The 18,935-nt window shown below is 34.1% G+C and overlaps 1 protein-coding gene across 1 annotated transcript; it reads left to right on the top strand.

Moving 5' to 3' along the window:
- The first annotated feature begins 1,275 nt into the window (after window positions 1-1,275).
- LOC149775195 (uncharacterized) lies at window positions 1,276-17,352 on the top strand. Its single transcript, XM_089943545.1, has 7 exons — window positions 1,276-1,332; window positions 1,850-1,880; window positions 3,530-3,709; window positions 6,523-6,693; window positions 8,533-8,649; window positions 11,898-12,033; window positions 15,743-17,352. Exons 3-7 carry the CDS (start codon window positions 3,557-3,559, stop codon window positions 15,895-15,897), a joined length of 732 nt encoding a protein of 243 aa, XP_089799671.1. The 5' UTR covers window positions 1,276-1,332; window positions 1,850-1,880; window positions 3,530-3,556; the 3' UTR covers window positions 15,898-17,352.
- The last annotated feature ends 1,583 nt before the right edge of the window (window positions 17,353-18,935 follow it).

The raw sequence follows: 18,935 nt of genomic DNA, 5'->3' as shown, positions 1-18,935 counted from the left end.
ATAGCAGGGGATCGAAGGTCAGGCGGGGAATGAAGTGTTTGGAAGTTACGTACCTTGTCTCTTTCATAGTATGATAAGCAGCGTCCTTTGGCAAAAATGGTTATCGGGGTCACCTGATGAAATTTTGTCACTCGATATTATTTTTTCCCCTTATGTTATTGCTTTTTTTAAACATTAAGCTATCTTCGAGCACCTGTGGTAGAAACGTCTCTGTAAAGGTAGCTGATGTCGTATTTCACAGATGAGTTTTCATGCTTAAACTGAAGGACGTGTCGAAGTTTAAAATATTGTTAACATTAACAACGGATCTGAGAGAAAAGTTGTTCTTGTCACATAAAGCGTACTTATATTGGAATCAAAAAATATTCACTAACGAAAATACGCCTCCAATTATAGCCGTAGTTACTGTCGTTTCTGTTGCATTTTCATATATGTTTTAGTTCTCAGTTTTTTGTTTTTTTTTTAGCGTAGTATAGCAGAGATAGTAAGTATGAATTCTGAACCCCCTGCACCCCTTTTTCCTCTCAGTGTATAATTTAGGTAAATTTTTATCACAACGTTAGTTACGAATTTGTAATCTGCGAAACTAAGGGTTTTAAAATTTAGAAATGGAGGGCAATGTGAATGGCTTGAAGTTACACAAAATGGACAAGCAGGTACAATGTACCCAAATGGCCACATCAGTGAAACAACTTTCACACACACACACACACACTGTGTGTGTGTGTGTGTGTGTGTGTGTGTGTGTGTGTGTGTGTGTGTGTAACTATCACATGGATTTTAACGACAGTTTCAAAGTACAGAAGAAATATTTGCCAGGTTCCTTTCGTAGGTCACACAAGGACACAGCTGGTACTGGCTGGACAGTTAAGTCTGACGTTCCAACAACTGAGCTACAGTGGGAGGTGTTCAACAAAGATATCAAGTCTACATCAAGAAAGGTAAAATTGCAAACGATTCATCAATTATGCATAATTAGCATCGGTAGGATGTCTCGTATATTTGATAAATAAACCAGCAGCAGCAGCGTTATCGTCTTGGACATAATTTTTATATAGAGAGTTGAATATGTTAATTTAATAAAACAATTATTTATGTAGGATACATATCATACAAATCATATACCCCAGTTTCATCTACGAGAACCTTGACCTCTAAGAAATTATTTGCTTCAGCAAAAAATAGGGGGGCGTTTCGAAGAGGATAATCTGATTGGTCCGGCTTCCAATTACTTGCGAGCTAGTCTCCTATAAATTAGTACATACTGATGTCAAACTTAATCACACACCCTCCGAGGCGTCAGGCTGTAAGGAAGACAAACGTCGCGACCAGGTAAGTTGAAATATTCGTCTTTCATGCTTTTTCAAAAGTAAATGGCTTTGTCTTAAAATACCATATATAATATAAAATGTACGGATTATTTTTGTCATGGCTCATTTATAATAGCATTCAGGGTGAAAATTATTATGTGTTGTCTTCTCTCTCTCTCTCTCTCTCTCTCTCTCTATATATATATATATATATATATATATATATATATATATATATATATATATATATATATAACCTTAATGCTGGAGCATCTTTGCGAGTGTAATTTTTCAAAATGAATAATTCATAAGTCTTTTACAGTGACGTTATGAAATAAAAGAATTTCCTGGTAATAAATAGTAATGCTGTTAAATGTTAATTTATATATATGTATATTTAAAACATTTTTCTCAGAGACCGTCATTAGTGTCACATGAATGGTTACTCAGAAAGTCTCGAGAATTTATAACTTGATATTATAATATACGTATCCAAACATCCAATTCTATCTGTAAGTATTAATTTTATTTCTTTTCAGTTTTCGCTGTTGAAAAGGGTCTAATATCAAGGTATCGTAAACTCATTATATACTTTCATGTTTTTCTGCAGACAAACTCGGATTATACATTTCATAGATCTTGTTTTCCAGTGTGTATCACTGGTAGTTGATATCGCCTTCTTTCATCACGTGACTACCGTCTTTCGTTGCAAGATATTGTACAACTTTAATAGCGAACAAAATTTCCGAAATCACCTGAGCATTCTTTTTCAACAATTTAAAACAAAAATTAAAATTTTTAACACATATACATCGTGGAATGTGGAGAGGTAGAAGTTAGGACATTTTGCACTGGTTAGTCTAGCCATATACACAGATTATGTTGTTTGGTTTCGGGTCTAAAGAGCCGTTATTGTACTTCTTAGTTTTTAACACATGCATCTTCTCACTCTTTTTTGGGGGGGTGGGGGGGGGGGGGGTGTCAACGGATAATCAATTCTGGATCAACGTAAATCGAGATTATTATTCCTTAATCGTCTCGTTTAATCGGAGCATCTTCAAATATGAGTTTCACCAAGTGTTATTCACGGAATGTGAGTTTTATTGCAAGTAGTGAAATTTGTTTTGTGTGCATATAGTGTCGACATTAGACAATGTAAACAGTGATAATCAAAACTATGTTTTTGTTAAACGCTATACCCAAACAGTATAGGTTTAAGAAGTTCAAAACTTTAGAAAAATGTGAAAACTGCTTTAGAAGCATGGAAATATATGATCATGTCATTGTCATATGCATATACATATGCTTACAAGATTTAATTTCTTTGTCTTAAGTGGTGTTGGCTTGACTATTTTTAACAAGATATTTGTTTTTAAAAAAGTCCAAGTTCAGAAAGGTAACAAATGCATTAAAAAGCTTGGAAAATTGCTGCAATTTGGATGCAAATATGCTAGCAAAATTTAATGTGTTGGTGACCGCTCCGGTGGTCTAGTGTTTAGGGCGTACGCCCCCGAAGCGGAGGTCGTGGGTTTGAACCCTCGCCGAGTCATACCAAAAAGTTCTAAAAATGGGTCTAACAGCTGCCTTGCTTGCAGATCAGCATTAAGAGGTTAGTGTTAGGACTGGTCGGCCTGGTGTCAGGATAATGTGACTGGGTGGGACATCATGTTACGTGTCTGCGGCATGATGTCCCAGTGCTAGACATCACTTTAAACTGCCACACTGCAGACATCGTAGCGATATGACTGGAAAATTGTTAAAGCTATGTTAAAAATCTAGATATCACACACACACACACACACGCGTGTTGGTGTTGAGTAACGTTTTTATCAATCTATCTAACAAGCTTCTCGCGATAAACGAATGGACATGACCAAATGCTGATGCCTCCATCAAGCTCCTGCCCCCCCCCCCCACCCACCCACACCTCTTCCTTGGCAAACAGATAGGGCCGAAAAAATTATCATCAATGAAAGTTCTATTATAATGAAAAATGTTAACACGTGCTTACTTTTAGTACGAATACACATATACAAATACAATATGCGAATTGCAGGTTAATAGATCAGTTATCAATCGGGGCACTGCAACGGGGTGAAATCCATGATGAAGAGCATGCCCTTTAAAATATTTATATGGCCCTTGCAGGTAAGTGATCAATGCGTAGAGAAATTACAAATGCGTGTTTATACTTACTTGATCATGTATTCACTATTCAGGTATCCAAACGAAGTTTGTGGTTGGAAATGGCTCGTCGTCTCCAGCTTCCCTACATGTGGCTTTCTATTTTCCTGATGGTATTACCGCTAGTATGCAGCAAGGACGAGGAAAACAATGGGATGGATGACATGGGAGAATTACTGCGGAAGCTTCTGAAAGCCGAGAAAGAAAGGCGAAAGGTATTTAAAACTAACCTTCTCATACGTTTCGCTTTTGTTAATTTTGTTTTCCCTCCAACCCTTTTGAACTTCGTCTTCCGGTAATATGAAAACAGACATGAATAAAATCTTAATATTCGAAATTTACGCATAAATTATGTTTCTGACCCCAAGGGAAAATACGAATAGAGTACCAGTCCTTTCGTCGACTGATCTGTTTATTTATCTATCTGCATACATCGTGACATTAACAGAGATGATAATGTGTGTTCATGAATACATTATGAATTTAATACCTATGGAAATTGTGTGTATATGTTCCTGTTTCAAGGTAAGGAATATCAGTGTTTTAGAAAACATTCTTGCATTTCGTTCAAAGGTTTAACGAATCTAACATATTTTGAATAGTTATCAATTTTTTATATTTTTATTCGGAGAGCTTTGCTGCAAAAATGTCAACATGATATCAAAGTAAAGTATTCTAAACATAACATTAACAGTATCTAAATTAAACACATCGAATTAATAATTTTATTAAGCACACATAAAATAGTCGTGTAATTACGATTATAAGTAGCGAATCTTATTTCGTGACGACTACTTAACTACTAACAGAGTTGCCGTTTTAAGCGTGACCTCGTTTCGAGCTAGGACTTGTTGTTGTTGTTTTTGTTGTTGTTGTTGTAGGGTTTAACGCCATTTTTCAGCACACAATAGCCTATACATGGTAGCCAGTATAAATGGTGAAGGAAGAACCCGGGAAAACCCCCGGAAAGAACCACCGACCTACGAGAAGCAACTGGCAAGCTTTCTCACATACCCACATTAGCCGAATCCGAGACTGTGGTTCAAAAGAGTGCAACGAAAGGGTTGTTTCTATCTTCCATATGAAGGTTCCATGCCGAAGTAATTCTTGGTAAAATTGAACGTTCGTGTAGCGTTGTCGTGATGAAGAGTGTTTGTGGATTTATTCTATCAAGAAGTTGTATATTACCTAGCCGTTGGACACTTGACAGAACCAAAGCATGCAGGTATCCAGGAGTCATGTCAAAATATCATTCTGTGTATGTAGCGCTTTGCAGAAAGTCTTTCCAATTTTGTCCACAACAAATGTGTAGCAGTGGTCAAAGTATAGATCCACGGAGCACACCAGCGCTGATATGTTGTTGGTATGAAGAACGACCTTCTATGGCAACATTTTGCAGGATGTTTTAGAGATTAGTTTTAAACCATGAACGAAGTCCACCACCAACTCCAGTAAGTTATAGCTTATGAATCAAACCTTTGTACCAGACTTTGTCGAAGACCTTGCTAATATCACAAAATGTCACTCAAATTACTGTCTTTGCCCACCGTCTTTCAGAAAGTAGCGTCCGTATCATACAGTTGAAAAGGAACATAGTCTTCTGGAGTGAAACCAGATTGAAGATGGCTAACTATGCTATTAGCTGCACGATTGTTATATACACGTTTGAAGACACTTTTTTAAAAAGAAATAAGAAAATGTACGTAACCCACACAGCTTAATAAGGAAATACGTCTGTAATTTGAACACCATTTTGGTCCCTTTTTATCACTAAGAGTAAAATTGGCCTCCTTCCACACTGTTCGAAAATATCAAGCTTGTTGGGATGTTTTGAATAGTTTTGATAAATGTCACGATAATATGTGAGTACCTATGTTTAAAGTAGTCTCATCAGGACCACTTGCCTTGCTAATTTTGATATTTTGAAAGTAGCTTAGGATGGGTTTCATCAGGACCACTTGCCTTGCTAATGTTGAGATTTTGAAAGTAGCCTAGGATGGGAATCATCAGGACCACTTGCCTTGCTAATGTTGATATTTTGAAAGTAACCTAAGATGGGTCTCATCAGGGCCACTTACCTTGCTAATGTTGAGATTTTGAAAGAAAATCTTCTGTTATCATTAATGCTGCTGTCAGGAAGAGGTATAAAGGGCAGTGTTATTAACGTCAATGTCAGGGAGATGTATAGAGGGCAGGGTTATTAACGTCAATGTCAGGAAGATGTATAGAGGGCAGGGTTATCAACGTCAATGTCAGGAAGATGTACAGAGGGAAGGTTATTAACGTCAATGTCTGGAAGATGTATAGAGGATAGGGTTATTAACGTCAATGTCAAGAAGCAGTGTAGAGGGAAGGGTTATTAACGTAAATGTCAGGAAGCAGTGTAGAGGGAATTGTTATTAAGATCAATGTCAGGAAGAGGTATAGAAGACAGGGTTATTAACGCCAATGTCAGGAAGAGGTATAGAGGGCAGGGTTATTAACGTCAATGTCAGGAAGCAGTGTAGAGGGCTGGGTTATTAAGATCAATGTCAGGAAGATGTAGAGGGCAGGGTTATTAAGGCAGGCCAACGTCAGGAAGAGGTATAGAGGGCAGTATTGTTAAGGCCCGTGTCTGGAAGAGGTATAGAGGGCAGTATTGTTAAGCCCAGTGTCTGGAAGAGGTATAGAGGGCACGGTTATTAAGGGCAATGTCAGTAAAAGGTATAGATGTCTGGGGTATTAAGGTCAATGTCAGGAAGAGGTATAGAGCGCAGGGTTATTAAGGCCAATGTCAGGATGATGTATAGAGGGGAGGGTTATTAAGACCAATGTCAGGAAGAGGTCTAGAGGGCAGAGCAGTGGAAATATCGTCTGCCAATGATTGTTTAGAAAAACATTAATTAAATAGGTTGGTTTAGGTGGCGCTCTGCAGTTTCATAGTTTGTATAGGGTTAGATTTTTTTTTAAAAAGAATTTCTCAGCTTCATACAACCTTAGGTAATCGTAATCTAAAATAATAATTTTAATACATAATCAATTTCCTTAGATGTCAGATGACACAAATACCGATGGTTCTGGAGGAACCAAACAAGAAAATACAAATGATGAAGAAAACGGAAGTGAGGTTTCCTTTGAAAAGAAACCTGGGGGAGTGAACGAAAATGACGTTAAGGTGAACGGCGAGCTGACGCAGAAGATCATCCAAGATTGTGAAAACGTAATATATTATTTATCATTTTCCTTATATTGCTGTACAATTACTAAATGAATCTGGATATATTTTAGTGTTCATTGATTTTTAAACGAATTAAAAAAGTAACACATTTTACAAACTGATATTTGTGTAAATTTCACATCCAGTTACTGCACAGTGAATCTTCCACTTAATATAGTGTTTTTCTGTGTTTAGTTTCAATTTGTGTTTATTTGCACGGAAGCTTAGCGGTCAAAAAGCCAAAAATCCCACCCACTCTCTCATGTGTCACCATATACAATATGTAAATCTCATATAAACCGTAATCATTTATTTTATGTATCGTGTTAAAATACTCATTTGAAATTTCTGTTATCTTAAAATGTTTGATCTATTAGCAAAACGTGTAACAGTCTTACTAATCATTTAATGCATTGCTTAAAGTTCATATTTTTAACCTTTTCGTTTTCGATTCACTTATTCACAACTTTAATTTTATTTTTCGTTTCCTATTAATTTGCCTTTTTGAGATTATTAATGTTTACGAATCACTTGATTTTCTGATGAAAATAAACTTGATAATTCAGTGTGGCGAAATATATTGATATTTCCTTACCGCTCGTCAATAGACGCTGATAACTTTATGAACAACAAATCTGAAGTTTTTCTTTGACGCCCGTGTAGTCTTGTGGTAAGTATGGTCGCTCCAGGTTGAAGACAAAACGAGTTCAAATCCGTCAAGGTGAAACTTCTTTTCTCTTCTTAATGTGCTATTTTACTTTGAATTTGGAAGGAGAATTATGTAAGTGTTTTTATTTTGTGTGCGAAAATTCACAAAACACAACAGAATATAAACAGTATTTATCGGGTGGATGAAAACTTCAGTTATTTCACTCATGGCTTCGCTGACCTCGCGCGGGATTCAGTAAGAGTGGTTTTGCCACTCGTGAAAACACTCGATGAAACATATCGGTTATTGAGTCGTGAAAGCACTCGATGAAACATCCGCTATTCACTCGTAAAAACATTCGATGAAACATGTCCGTTATTCTCTTGTGAAAACACTCGATGAAACATATCCATTACTCACTCGTGAAAATACTCGATGAAACATATCCGTTATTCACTCGTTTCAAGGAAATATGTTCTCAGTACTTGTTATTGATTATCCGTATTTTCGATTTTGTAAACCTAAAGCTTGACGTAATTATTAATTTATCACGTTATTGGTATGTCATCGATTGTTACATACATGCGTCGTTGCGCCATGAAATGAAGGGGAAATTGGATTGGTTTTAAGCTCTGTTGCCTAGAAACTAATAGGAAGGAAATATCATTATTCAATTTTAATAATAGCAAAAACAGTCTTGTAACTGAAAAAGTTTAAGAAAATCAAAGGAGACCTTGGATAATCCTTAATCGTTTGTGACCTGCCGTATTCGGCTGCGCGAGCATTATTTTGCCGAAAAACCGTTGTCATCTCAGTAAGTAGGTCATACTGAACGCAATTTATGCACCTACGTACCTTTTTCTTCTCTTATTTGATTGCAAGGGTCTGTGATCTCGAACCTGTGCAAATTTAGGGAATTATTAAACACTTATTCTACTTTAATGAACAATTACTGACAGGGTACATTTATCCCATAGTGTTCCGTGTAATGATCGGGGATCGAGATTCAACGAAAAATCGATAATGAAGGTGCACACCACCCTATACATTTGCAAGGGATTTTCCATTTCTTGTAACATTATGCAAACATATGAATTCGTCAAAAAGTCAAATACTCTAATACTTCAAAAGCAATACTCCTTATAAATGACAGCAGTTTCAGCTCAATATTCTCTTCATTTTATACAATACAGAAATATGAGCTGATCATGGATAAAGGCGATGACAAAGCTGGAGGCAACTGCTACTGGCGCAAGATGAATGACATAATATATCAAAAAAACTGTAAAGGGAATGGCACCGAAGGAGAGGTATTCGTTACACTATACTTAGTTTTTACATATTACATATGGGATATTAGATGAGCGTGATTGCATGATGGATTTCACCCAAAAAATTGAATTATTATGATTTTAATGACTCAGTATTCTTATAATCAGCTTTTAATTTTCTTTAATGACATTGGATTTATATACAATGCAGTATAATTTTTGGAAGAGTCTCGACATAGAAATACTTGGATACATGTTCAACTCACGAGTGTTTACCATATGAAATTGTTATGGAGAATATTGTAAAAAGCAACATTTGGATAATCTGTCTTAGAATAATCTATAATGCAAAAATGCATTACTCTCAGACAAATTATCAAGATACGAATCCTTTGAAAGATTCTGAAATATTAATAACAAATTTAGTTCATGCATCCTTTTTGACGGAAACCAGAACGTACCCTTATTCTCTTTATCATTTCAACACTGTAGCACAGTTCTTGACGAACTTTACAATAGATGAAGGTATGCATGCCAAAAATGTGGAATTGTTTCTTTAACTTTGATTGTCATATCTAATTGTTCAGTATTTGTAAACGTCAAAGAAAAAAACTTCTGGTCACATGTAATTTATATATTTAGTGTTCTCAGTCATCATATAACGGTCAGTTGCCGTCGGAAGAACAAATCCAGGTTATGATGGGAGATACTGCTCATTTCAAGATGCATTCACAAAAACGTAGATGCATTTGACCAGTAATTTATATTATTATTGTTATAACTAGTATTATATACCTGCTGTAATATAAACTAACTCTATCCTAATAATGATATAGGTAGAATTCTTGACCATACGCTATGTCTATCCCAATAATGATATAAATAGAATTCTGTGACCAAACACTATGTCTATCCGAATAACGATATAAACAGAATTATGTGACCATACACTATGTCTATCCAATAAGGATATAGGTAGAATTATATGACCATACACTTTGTCTATTCCAATAAGGATATAATTAGAATTCTGTGTTTGTAAAACACATATCTCGGGTCTTGATCGTTTTGAAACCCATCACGAAGTCTAACACACTTGAACAGGTATAATAGTGTGAAAGACTTGCCCAGGAGTTAATATTAGTTGTGGATACGTATTTGTTTTGTCATGCTTTGAATTTATTACATGGTTATAGAGTTCAGGTGCCAATATTTTCCAAGCAGATTCATTTGGGCGGTAAGAATTGATACATGGGCCAAACCACGTTGTATTTTACATTTATATTGCCATACTCATTAAGTGACTATTTATGTACATGCCAGAGATCTTAGCAGTTTCCAAGTTTTGAGCAAGAGGCCAAGTCCTTATGGATACAGATGGACCCCAGGATCAGTATCAGATGCATGTATAAATTTGTTTCATCATGGGTAAAGGGTGGGGATCTCAGTATATTTGTCTTATGTCACTAGGGTCTAATTTTATTTACCGGGGGAGTGTGTAGTGGTAGGTACCAACACTATTAGATATGTAAGACACCTGATAGAAGAGATCAAAGTTGTAAAGGCGTTTGCACAGACTTCAGCCACACAACTATTATAGGCTCAAGCTTCATGTATCTAGCTGTAGTGATATAGGAGGAGTTTGCACGTAGATATGGCATACGGACGGATAAACATACTGGATTACAACAACCTCATTAGTTCGTTGAAATCAAAGAGATAATAATGTCCCTCAGTCTTAATTTTCATATGTAAAGGAAGGAAATCGATCAGTCAGGTCAAGAATACATTTCCTTTTAATTATTTGCATTTCCGCGCCGAATTTGCCTTCTGTGGATCAAACATTTAAACATTTACTTTGATGTAAGTATATCTTGTACAGTGAGCGGCTGAAATTTCCTCGGATGATGAGACCACTTTAATTCGCCTAATTCAGAAAAAAAAAACTTACAAGGAGGAGCCTAAAAGGTGTACTCTAACTTCTAGATTTGGGAAGTTGCTGTTGTTGTTGTTATAAAGTTTAACGCCATTTTTCAGCACACGATAGGCTTATCATGGCGGCCAGTATTAATGGCGGAGGAAGAACCCGGGAAAACCCGGGAAAGAACCACCGACCCACGAGAAGCTACTGGCAAGCATTCTCACATACCCACATTAGCCGAATCCGAGACTCGAACCAACGCAGACAGAGGTGAAATGGCAGTGATCCGTAACGGAGAGCGCTTTATACCAGTCGGCCACTCGGGGGCCCGATTTGTAAGAGTGGAGATAAGCTCAACCTCTTCGTAAGTTCTATGATCCAGTGCAGGCGTACTTTCACCTCTGCAGGGTCAGCGACTAGACTAGAAGGATGAAAGTGTCAAGACTGACACTAAATATAGACTAGAAGGTTGAAAGTGTGAGATCGACACTAAATATAGACTAGAGGGATGAAAGTGTGAGATCTACACTAAATCTAGACTAGAAGGATGAAAGTGTCAAGACTGACACTAAAAATAGAATGGAAGATCGAAAGTGTCGAGATTAACATTAAATACAGACTGGAAGGATGAAAAACATCGAGATTGATACTAACGCAGGAATTCAACCAGAAGATTCTAGTATAGTCTAAGATCATAAAGAGGTTTACTTTCTTGCATTCCACGTCATCATTCAGAGGAGTTGTGGTTCTTAAAAAATCATTTTCTCTTAACTTTGTTTAACTAAGACAAATTCATTTCTTTAAGGCTTTGCCGATTGAATTGTAGTGAGCAACACTGGAGAGATTCACTCATGGCTTATAGCTCCATTTTCATACTCGTATTGTCTTGTATCTTCCAGTGTTAGATGCATCAAATTAAACTCTCGTAACTTTGCTTTGAATTCCATTTCTGTTATAAATGTTAGAACGCGTGGAAGGTGTATACAAAATGGTGGCTGTATATATATATATATATATATATATATATATATATATATATATATATATATATATATATATATATATATATATATATATATAAGTAGTCTTAAGCAGCCACCTTGGTCTATCTAAATCTAAACATCTTGAAATCATAATGTCACAGCTTCAGTCAGTCTAACCGTGAGTACTTTGTATTGTTTCCTCATTTTATTGTGACTTTCCGGAAACTCTCGATATTCGAGCTCTTGATATCACCCAAGTGTTTTAACGAATGAGGATGTAAAATAAATTTATATCTATCTTCTAAGCTATATTAACTTTGGTATTTAAAGGAAATGTATTTCTATCTTCTGATCTATATTGACTTTGATGCTGTGTTATGCAGGTCGACGTGAATTATCAACTTGGTCCAGAAATCACAGACAGTGAGCGTCTGTCAAAGATAAAGGGCATAGATGGATGCACGGGAAAATCCGTTTTTGAGATGATCACGGTCTCTGTGAAACAAAGAGATTTAAACGGTAAATAGCAAATGCACTAATGTCAGTTTCATTAATTTCGGGAATCAAGCTGCTAACAGTTGTGTAGTTCTTGGAGTTATACTCGGAGAACATTATAGAGCACGGCGAATAGGTTTTAGTTTTGTTAACACAGATGGAGTGAACATTGGTATCATTGAGTAATATAGAAACATCACAGAGCGGTTGTATCCGACAGACTTCAAAGCGTAGAATCTTAAGAAGTTTTTTATGATTGTGAGTTTACCTATACGGTTTTTGATTCTTTATTCACTGTCGATTTGTAAAGTGGAAAACTAATCTGTCTAAAGTTAATACTTGAAGTCTACAGTTTGTTGTTTCGAGTTCCTTTCCAAGTATATATATATATATATATATATATATATATATATATATATATATATATATATATATATATATATATATATATATATATATATATATATATATATACGTGTGTGTGTGTGTGCGATGTGTTCTTACACAAGTAGAAGAGGCGTACAAGTTATTGTCAGAAGGAAAGTGAATGAAAACACACAGGGTTCTGTATTGTTAACATCTTGGATGAGATTGTAAAATTAAATGTGCAGACACTAACCTACTCTTTCCGACATCGACAGAGTCGAAAGGAAGATAGAGAGTGAAAAGACAGGACTCCCTATGTCAGTCGTGCAGATATTACAAAGTCAGAGTAGTTAGGTATATAATTAAAACAAAGACAAGCATTGTGTTTGATACTGGCCACTTTCGTGACTTTGTATTGAACATAAATGATATTAGTGAACCAAACATATGCTATGTATTTACAGCATAACATAACTATTTGGACAAAGTCTATAGAGTAAACGTGCTACGAAATTGAACAATGAGACATAGCGTATAATACAGAAATTTTTGGAGGCTGCAACTGACATAAACAGAAATGCAGTAAACATATATATATATATATATATATATATATATATATATATATATATATATATATATATATATATATATATATATATAAAATCTTTAAATCTTTTTATGAGAGAGAGAGAGACAAGGATAGAGACAGAGACAGAAAGCCAAAGATGAAGAAAACTGAAATAGGATTAAATCTGGAAATAAAAGTTTGAATAACAAACATAAGGGCACACAAATTTCCTAAATGGGACAAATTAAATAGTTCCAAAAGAGATATCACCATTGTCGCGATAAAAGTGGTATCACCACTGTGGATATAAAAAATGTGCTCCCATCGATTCGTTTCAATATCGTATTATGAAATATATGACAAAATCCATTGTAAAGAAAATGTGGTTTTTATTTACGGAAGAGCAAAAACATGTTTACACAGACATCACCATATTTTACAGTTAATTATGTGGTAGGAACTGTTGACATCAAGCTACGTCATTATGTTTTTAATTGCCCTTTGATTCATTTATGGATATATCAATTAAATTGACAGACATCTACGTCATTATGTTTTTAATTGCCCTTTGATTCATTTATGGATATATCAATTAAATTGACAGAGATCTACGTCATTATGTTTTTAATTGCCCTTTGATTCATTTAAGGATATATCAATTAAATTGACAGACATCTACGTCATTATATTTTTAATTGCCCTTTGATTAATTTATGGATATATTAATTAAATTGACAGACATCTACGTCATTATGTTTTCAATTGCCCTTTGATTCATTTATGGATATATCAATTAAATTGACAGACATCTACGTCATTATGTTTTTAATTGCCCTTTGATTCATTTATGGATATATTAATTAAATTGAAAGACATCTACGTCATTATGTTTTTAAATGTCCTTAGATTCATTTATGGATATATCAATTAAATTGACAGACATCTACGTCATTATGTTTTTAATTGCCCTTTGATTCATTTATGGATATATTAATTAAATTGAAAGACATCTACGTCATTATGTTTTTAAATGTCCTTAGATTCATTTATGGATATATCAATTAAATTGACAGACATCTACGTCATTATGTTTTTAATTGCCCTTTGATTCATTTATGGATATATTAATTAAATTGAAAGACATCTACGTCATTACGTTTTTAAATGTCCTTTGATTCATTTATGGATATATCAATTAAATTGACAGACATCTACCCATAGAACTGGACTGAGCCAGTAGAGTATTTATTATTGGTACCAGACTTTCCCTCCATTTAGGCAAAACTGAATTTATCCTTTTATTGAACAAAATAAAATAATACATTAACAGTTAAATTACTATATGCGAAGATGCGGTCAGCTCTGCGAAAGAAAGAACTCACATTAATATCTATGTGCGGATATTAGAACATTTTAAGAATATAACTGATGGAAGTGTCCATTATCCAAAAGTTTAAAGCTAGAGTTAAATTTCTTCTCTGAATTGTCAATTATTAATATCCGTCAATTACTGTCGAGTGCCTTCAGTGTCGTTTTGAGTATGCATCTTTGTTCGGGTACTCAGGTCTATCACAGATAATCTTAAATTTAGACTGCAAGCGATTCGAAACAAAATTGTTAGATATGTTTTTGGTTTAGAATCAACTTCACATATTGGCACCGATAAGTTCACTCCAGTCTACTGGCAGTCAGTTGAATATAGAGTGTAGCTAATAAAACAAGTCGTGCTTAACGCATTGTCTACAGTATATATATATATATATATATATATATATATATATATATATATATATATATATATATATATATATATATATATATATATATATATATATATATATATATATATATTACACATTTTAGCAGTGTGAAACATATTTAGTTCCAATTTTAGCCTCATTTGCCCGTTGATCTTAAAGGTATATGTTAAATGCCATTGTCCAAAATTTGGTTCAAACAAGAGGAATATTATTTTTTGTGTGTAGGGGTATATCCTTTGTGGAGACAATACAATGTCATTTGATGAAATATTATACATTTAAAATAAAATGCATTGAAATGAAACAATATTTATCTCGACATGTCCCTGTGTGAAACATATCAGATGAAATGAATGACATATCTGTGGACTCCCTCTAAAATAAATAGTCATTTATAATGATTAAATGTGAAATTATATATGAGACTCTATACTATTCATTTAGAAAGATGCGTTTCCAACAGAATGACATCGTCTAATATGGGTAAATCCTATAATTGCACCACTAATCTAATTGTATTTACTTCAATATTCCTCAGCAACATCAGCAATGTTCCTTGTCGTTTTCACAGAAAAACAGTTGTGGTCAAGGAAGCTTAATTAACAAGTAGAAACCATCTTGGAGCTCACTAATGCTTTGAAATTCACCAAGAATACTTGGTGATGTCATTACTGCTGACAGATTATATGATGAAAGTATCTTTCACCGTAAATAAATACAGAGAATTCAGCATGTTGCACTTGGTACCAAAATTTAATGGTTCCAGCAAGCCAAAAATTTAAAAAACCCAAACATCAATTATTCTGTGGAAAAATAGGACTACTTTTATTTTCCGGACTACAGGTTTTAATCCAGGTTATAAAGACCCCTACACTTTAGTTATTCTGGAGGGAAATAGGCCAACAATTTCAATCAAGACAACATCGATGAAAATACTATTGTTCACAAACTAGGGCAATGAATAACCGCAAAATTAATTGAATAAACAATAGCTTTTCCTTATTCTAAATGATGTCTTAAATCTGTTTATTTCCAGAATACGCGAAGAGGATGGCTGAAAGAAGGGGTTGCTGGTCTTGCAATTATTTTGTTCAATCTTGTAGTTGGGTTTGTACCGGGAAAGCTGGGTGGTGGTGGGGCGAGCATTGCGTGAGTCATGTCTATCACTGTGTAAATTCTTGTGGCTGCTAAAAATCAGTTACAGTTATGAGAATCAATATCAAATATATTTAACTGAAATTAATCAATATTATACTAAACTAAAATAATCTCGTTAAAGAATGTAATTTCTTTTATGATAATGTAGGATATTCAAATGAAATTAATATGCAATACAATAAAAAAGACAATCATTTAAATTAAACAAGACATTAAATGTATTCAAAAGCCCCTGCTTCAGTTATTTTAGAACAAAGAAAAAATGCACAGAAGTGTATTCTGGGTTCGTTGATTGAAACGTCCTCTAATTATTTTCATTGAAAGAGTAGTTTTTTTACTTCTTAAATTGTCATTTAATGTCACATCACGAGATCAGTGAAAAGTCTGAATGATTTGAACTTGATTAAGTTTCTTACGGAATTCATATTGTCTACATCGCTTAATATCAATAGAGGTGCGATCCACCTTCATTATTACCCTTTCTTTTCTTTTAATATACTCTCTCTATATATATGTTGTTGTCAACCACATATTCATTTGTTTATGTAGATTACTGTTCGCTTTTAACATCGAAAACACATTACGATGCCAGCTTTATATAATTTATGAGCACGTGTGTCCCACCACGTATGCTAAATAATAATGAATACAAATAAAACATTTAAAACAAGAATGAGTCTTAGATTCTTACTCTTTCTTGAGAGAAATTTCCAATTGCTAATACTGAATGTCAAGACTTCATGTAGCATTCAAACTGCAATTATTGCCATATGTGCATGTTGTGAATAGATCGGAATATACCATGGAAAATGACGGGATTCTTCTAATGAAAATTATAAGGAAATATTTTTGAGAACACCAATTATATAGCATTTATTTTTCAATTAACTTTAGGGATATCTTCAACAGTAAACACTACAATAAGAAAGAGAGGTATGATCTTTCAAAGTTGAATCAAACTTGGCATACACAACGGAGGAGGCCAATAAATTAAAAAAAGAAATAATTAATGAAGCGAAACTACTCGGACTTTTAATTTTCTTTGCGTCGGTTTGAAGTTCTGTGTGTAAAATATATAAACATATCCTGTTGTCTAAGCCTATATATATCGCATACAAAGAAGATGCATTTCCTTCTGGATTAAACAACTCTCCATTACAAGAATCAGAATCAACACAACATGACCGAAAGTTTTCAGAGCAATTCTGCTGGTAAACAAAGAAATTTGTATTTCTTTACCAAGATATATAACAAAGTTGCTATCAAGGTTGCCTTCGGTGGTAACATTTTTGCTAATAGCTCTGTAAATTAACCAAGAAACAACATACATATACAGTGTCTTAGATGTTGGGAGGAAATGCAGATTTAACGATGTTAAATGTACTCACGAATGACTCTGAACATGATGCCTAATAAAAGTTGCCTGTATATTCTCTGTACTCTTTGATGTGTGTCTGTATTATGCAGAAATAAAATTGTTGTAATTCATCTGTCATTTGTTTTAAATCTTTGTTTTGAACAAGGTTTTCTTATTTACCCCTTGGGAGTTAATCTTTTTAAGAGATTTCAAAATCAAAACTTCAGGTGCTACACGTTTTAATAGCCTAGTATCATTAATCCTAATCTAGATGTGTTGGTAATTAGCTGTTATATTTGATATGTACCTATATGTGGATGCCAAAATAAAAATAAAAATTATTTTACGGTTATCGCCACTTAACGAATTCCTAAAACTGAAGTGTAAGCAAAGGATGATCAAGAGAAGAAAAAATTCTTCTTCTCAACGGTTTTTAAACATGAATGACATTCACATAAAAACATTTTGTTGCCGTCCGTTTGTACATACCAAGATGAGACCTGCCAATGAGAACATATGTACGTACACATGTATGTATGTCCTGTTTAAAATATATAAAATTAAGTTTATCATCTTTAGGATAATACATGATTTAAAACACAAACCCACAATCGGATTACAGAGCAAAATATAAATGTTACATCAATTAAAACATTTTTTAAAATAAAACACCTAGTTACGTACAACCATATAGTTATGTCTATATGAATAACAGAATCTGACTGTGTTTAGCTTTACATATCACTGGCATTCTTTAAACATTATCCTTATGCTAATAATGGGGCAAATAATAACAGTACGGACTTCACCTATTGTTAATTATTAAATTTGAAACAATAAACCAAATAACTGTATCTTTATGTCTTTGGAATATATTTGGGGATAAATATGCATATATATGAAAATTATTATTGTATAAAGCAAACACATTCCTTAAATAATACATAGGTAGCCACATCTATATGATTCTTTAAATTAATGTACGTCTAATTTTTACGGGAGATATCCCATCCCCGAAAAACTTGCGCCTCATAATGTATGTATGCATTTACTTGTCTGTCTACTTGTCAGTCTGTCAGATTGAAGAACTTTAAGGAAGGGTCTACGTAACTGATCGTTTTTATAAATCGGTACTGCCAATATCCCGCTTTATATAGCTGATACCGATAAGAATACCCTTATTTATCCGATTGGACTTCAATAGACCATTATCTATTATTGCTCCGAAGAGTCTTCAGATATGATGTAGCATTTTTTGAATCGGGTAAGTGGCTACTTAGTCCTTGTTGAAATGGGAATATGAAACAAGAAAAGAACTCGATGTCGAAACTTTTGAATCGAGAATATGTAAATGGTTTCTTACTACTTGAAAAATCAGCAAGTGATCACGCATTCCTTATTGAATCACGAATAAGAAATAAGTGACCAGCTTGATGCGAATTATGTAAGCCTTGATGTCAAGGCGGGTGAGCATAAATCATGGAAACAGCATATGTTATAGTGAACGCATAGGAAATAGCGAACCCTGTCAAATAGTCGAGGTATGGCTGGCATACCAGTACCTTTTCAACCAATAAGGATTACATTACGATAACTAAACATAACGTAGGCATCCATTATCTGATCTCATTTCAATATGATTCGATACATGAATCAAAATAATGCAGTGCTAGTTTTTTAAATTGATTTGCAATAAAAATTATAATTTTGTAAA

Source organism: Sinohyriopsis cumingii, chromosome 19, assembly GCF_028554795.1.
Source record: "Sinohyriopsis cumingii isolate HCF-2022 chromosome 19, ASM2855479v2, whole genome shotgun sequence".
In the NCBI taxonomy this organism is placed as follows: Eukaryota; Metazoa; Mollusca; class Bivalvia; order Unionida; family Unionidae; genus Sinohyriopsis; species Sinohyriopsis cumingii.
The sequence above is the reverse complement of the archived record's forward strand: the minus strand, read 5'-3'. Positions and strand labels throughout refer to the sequence as shown.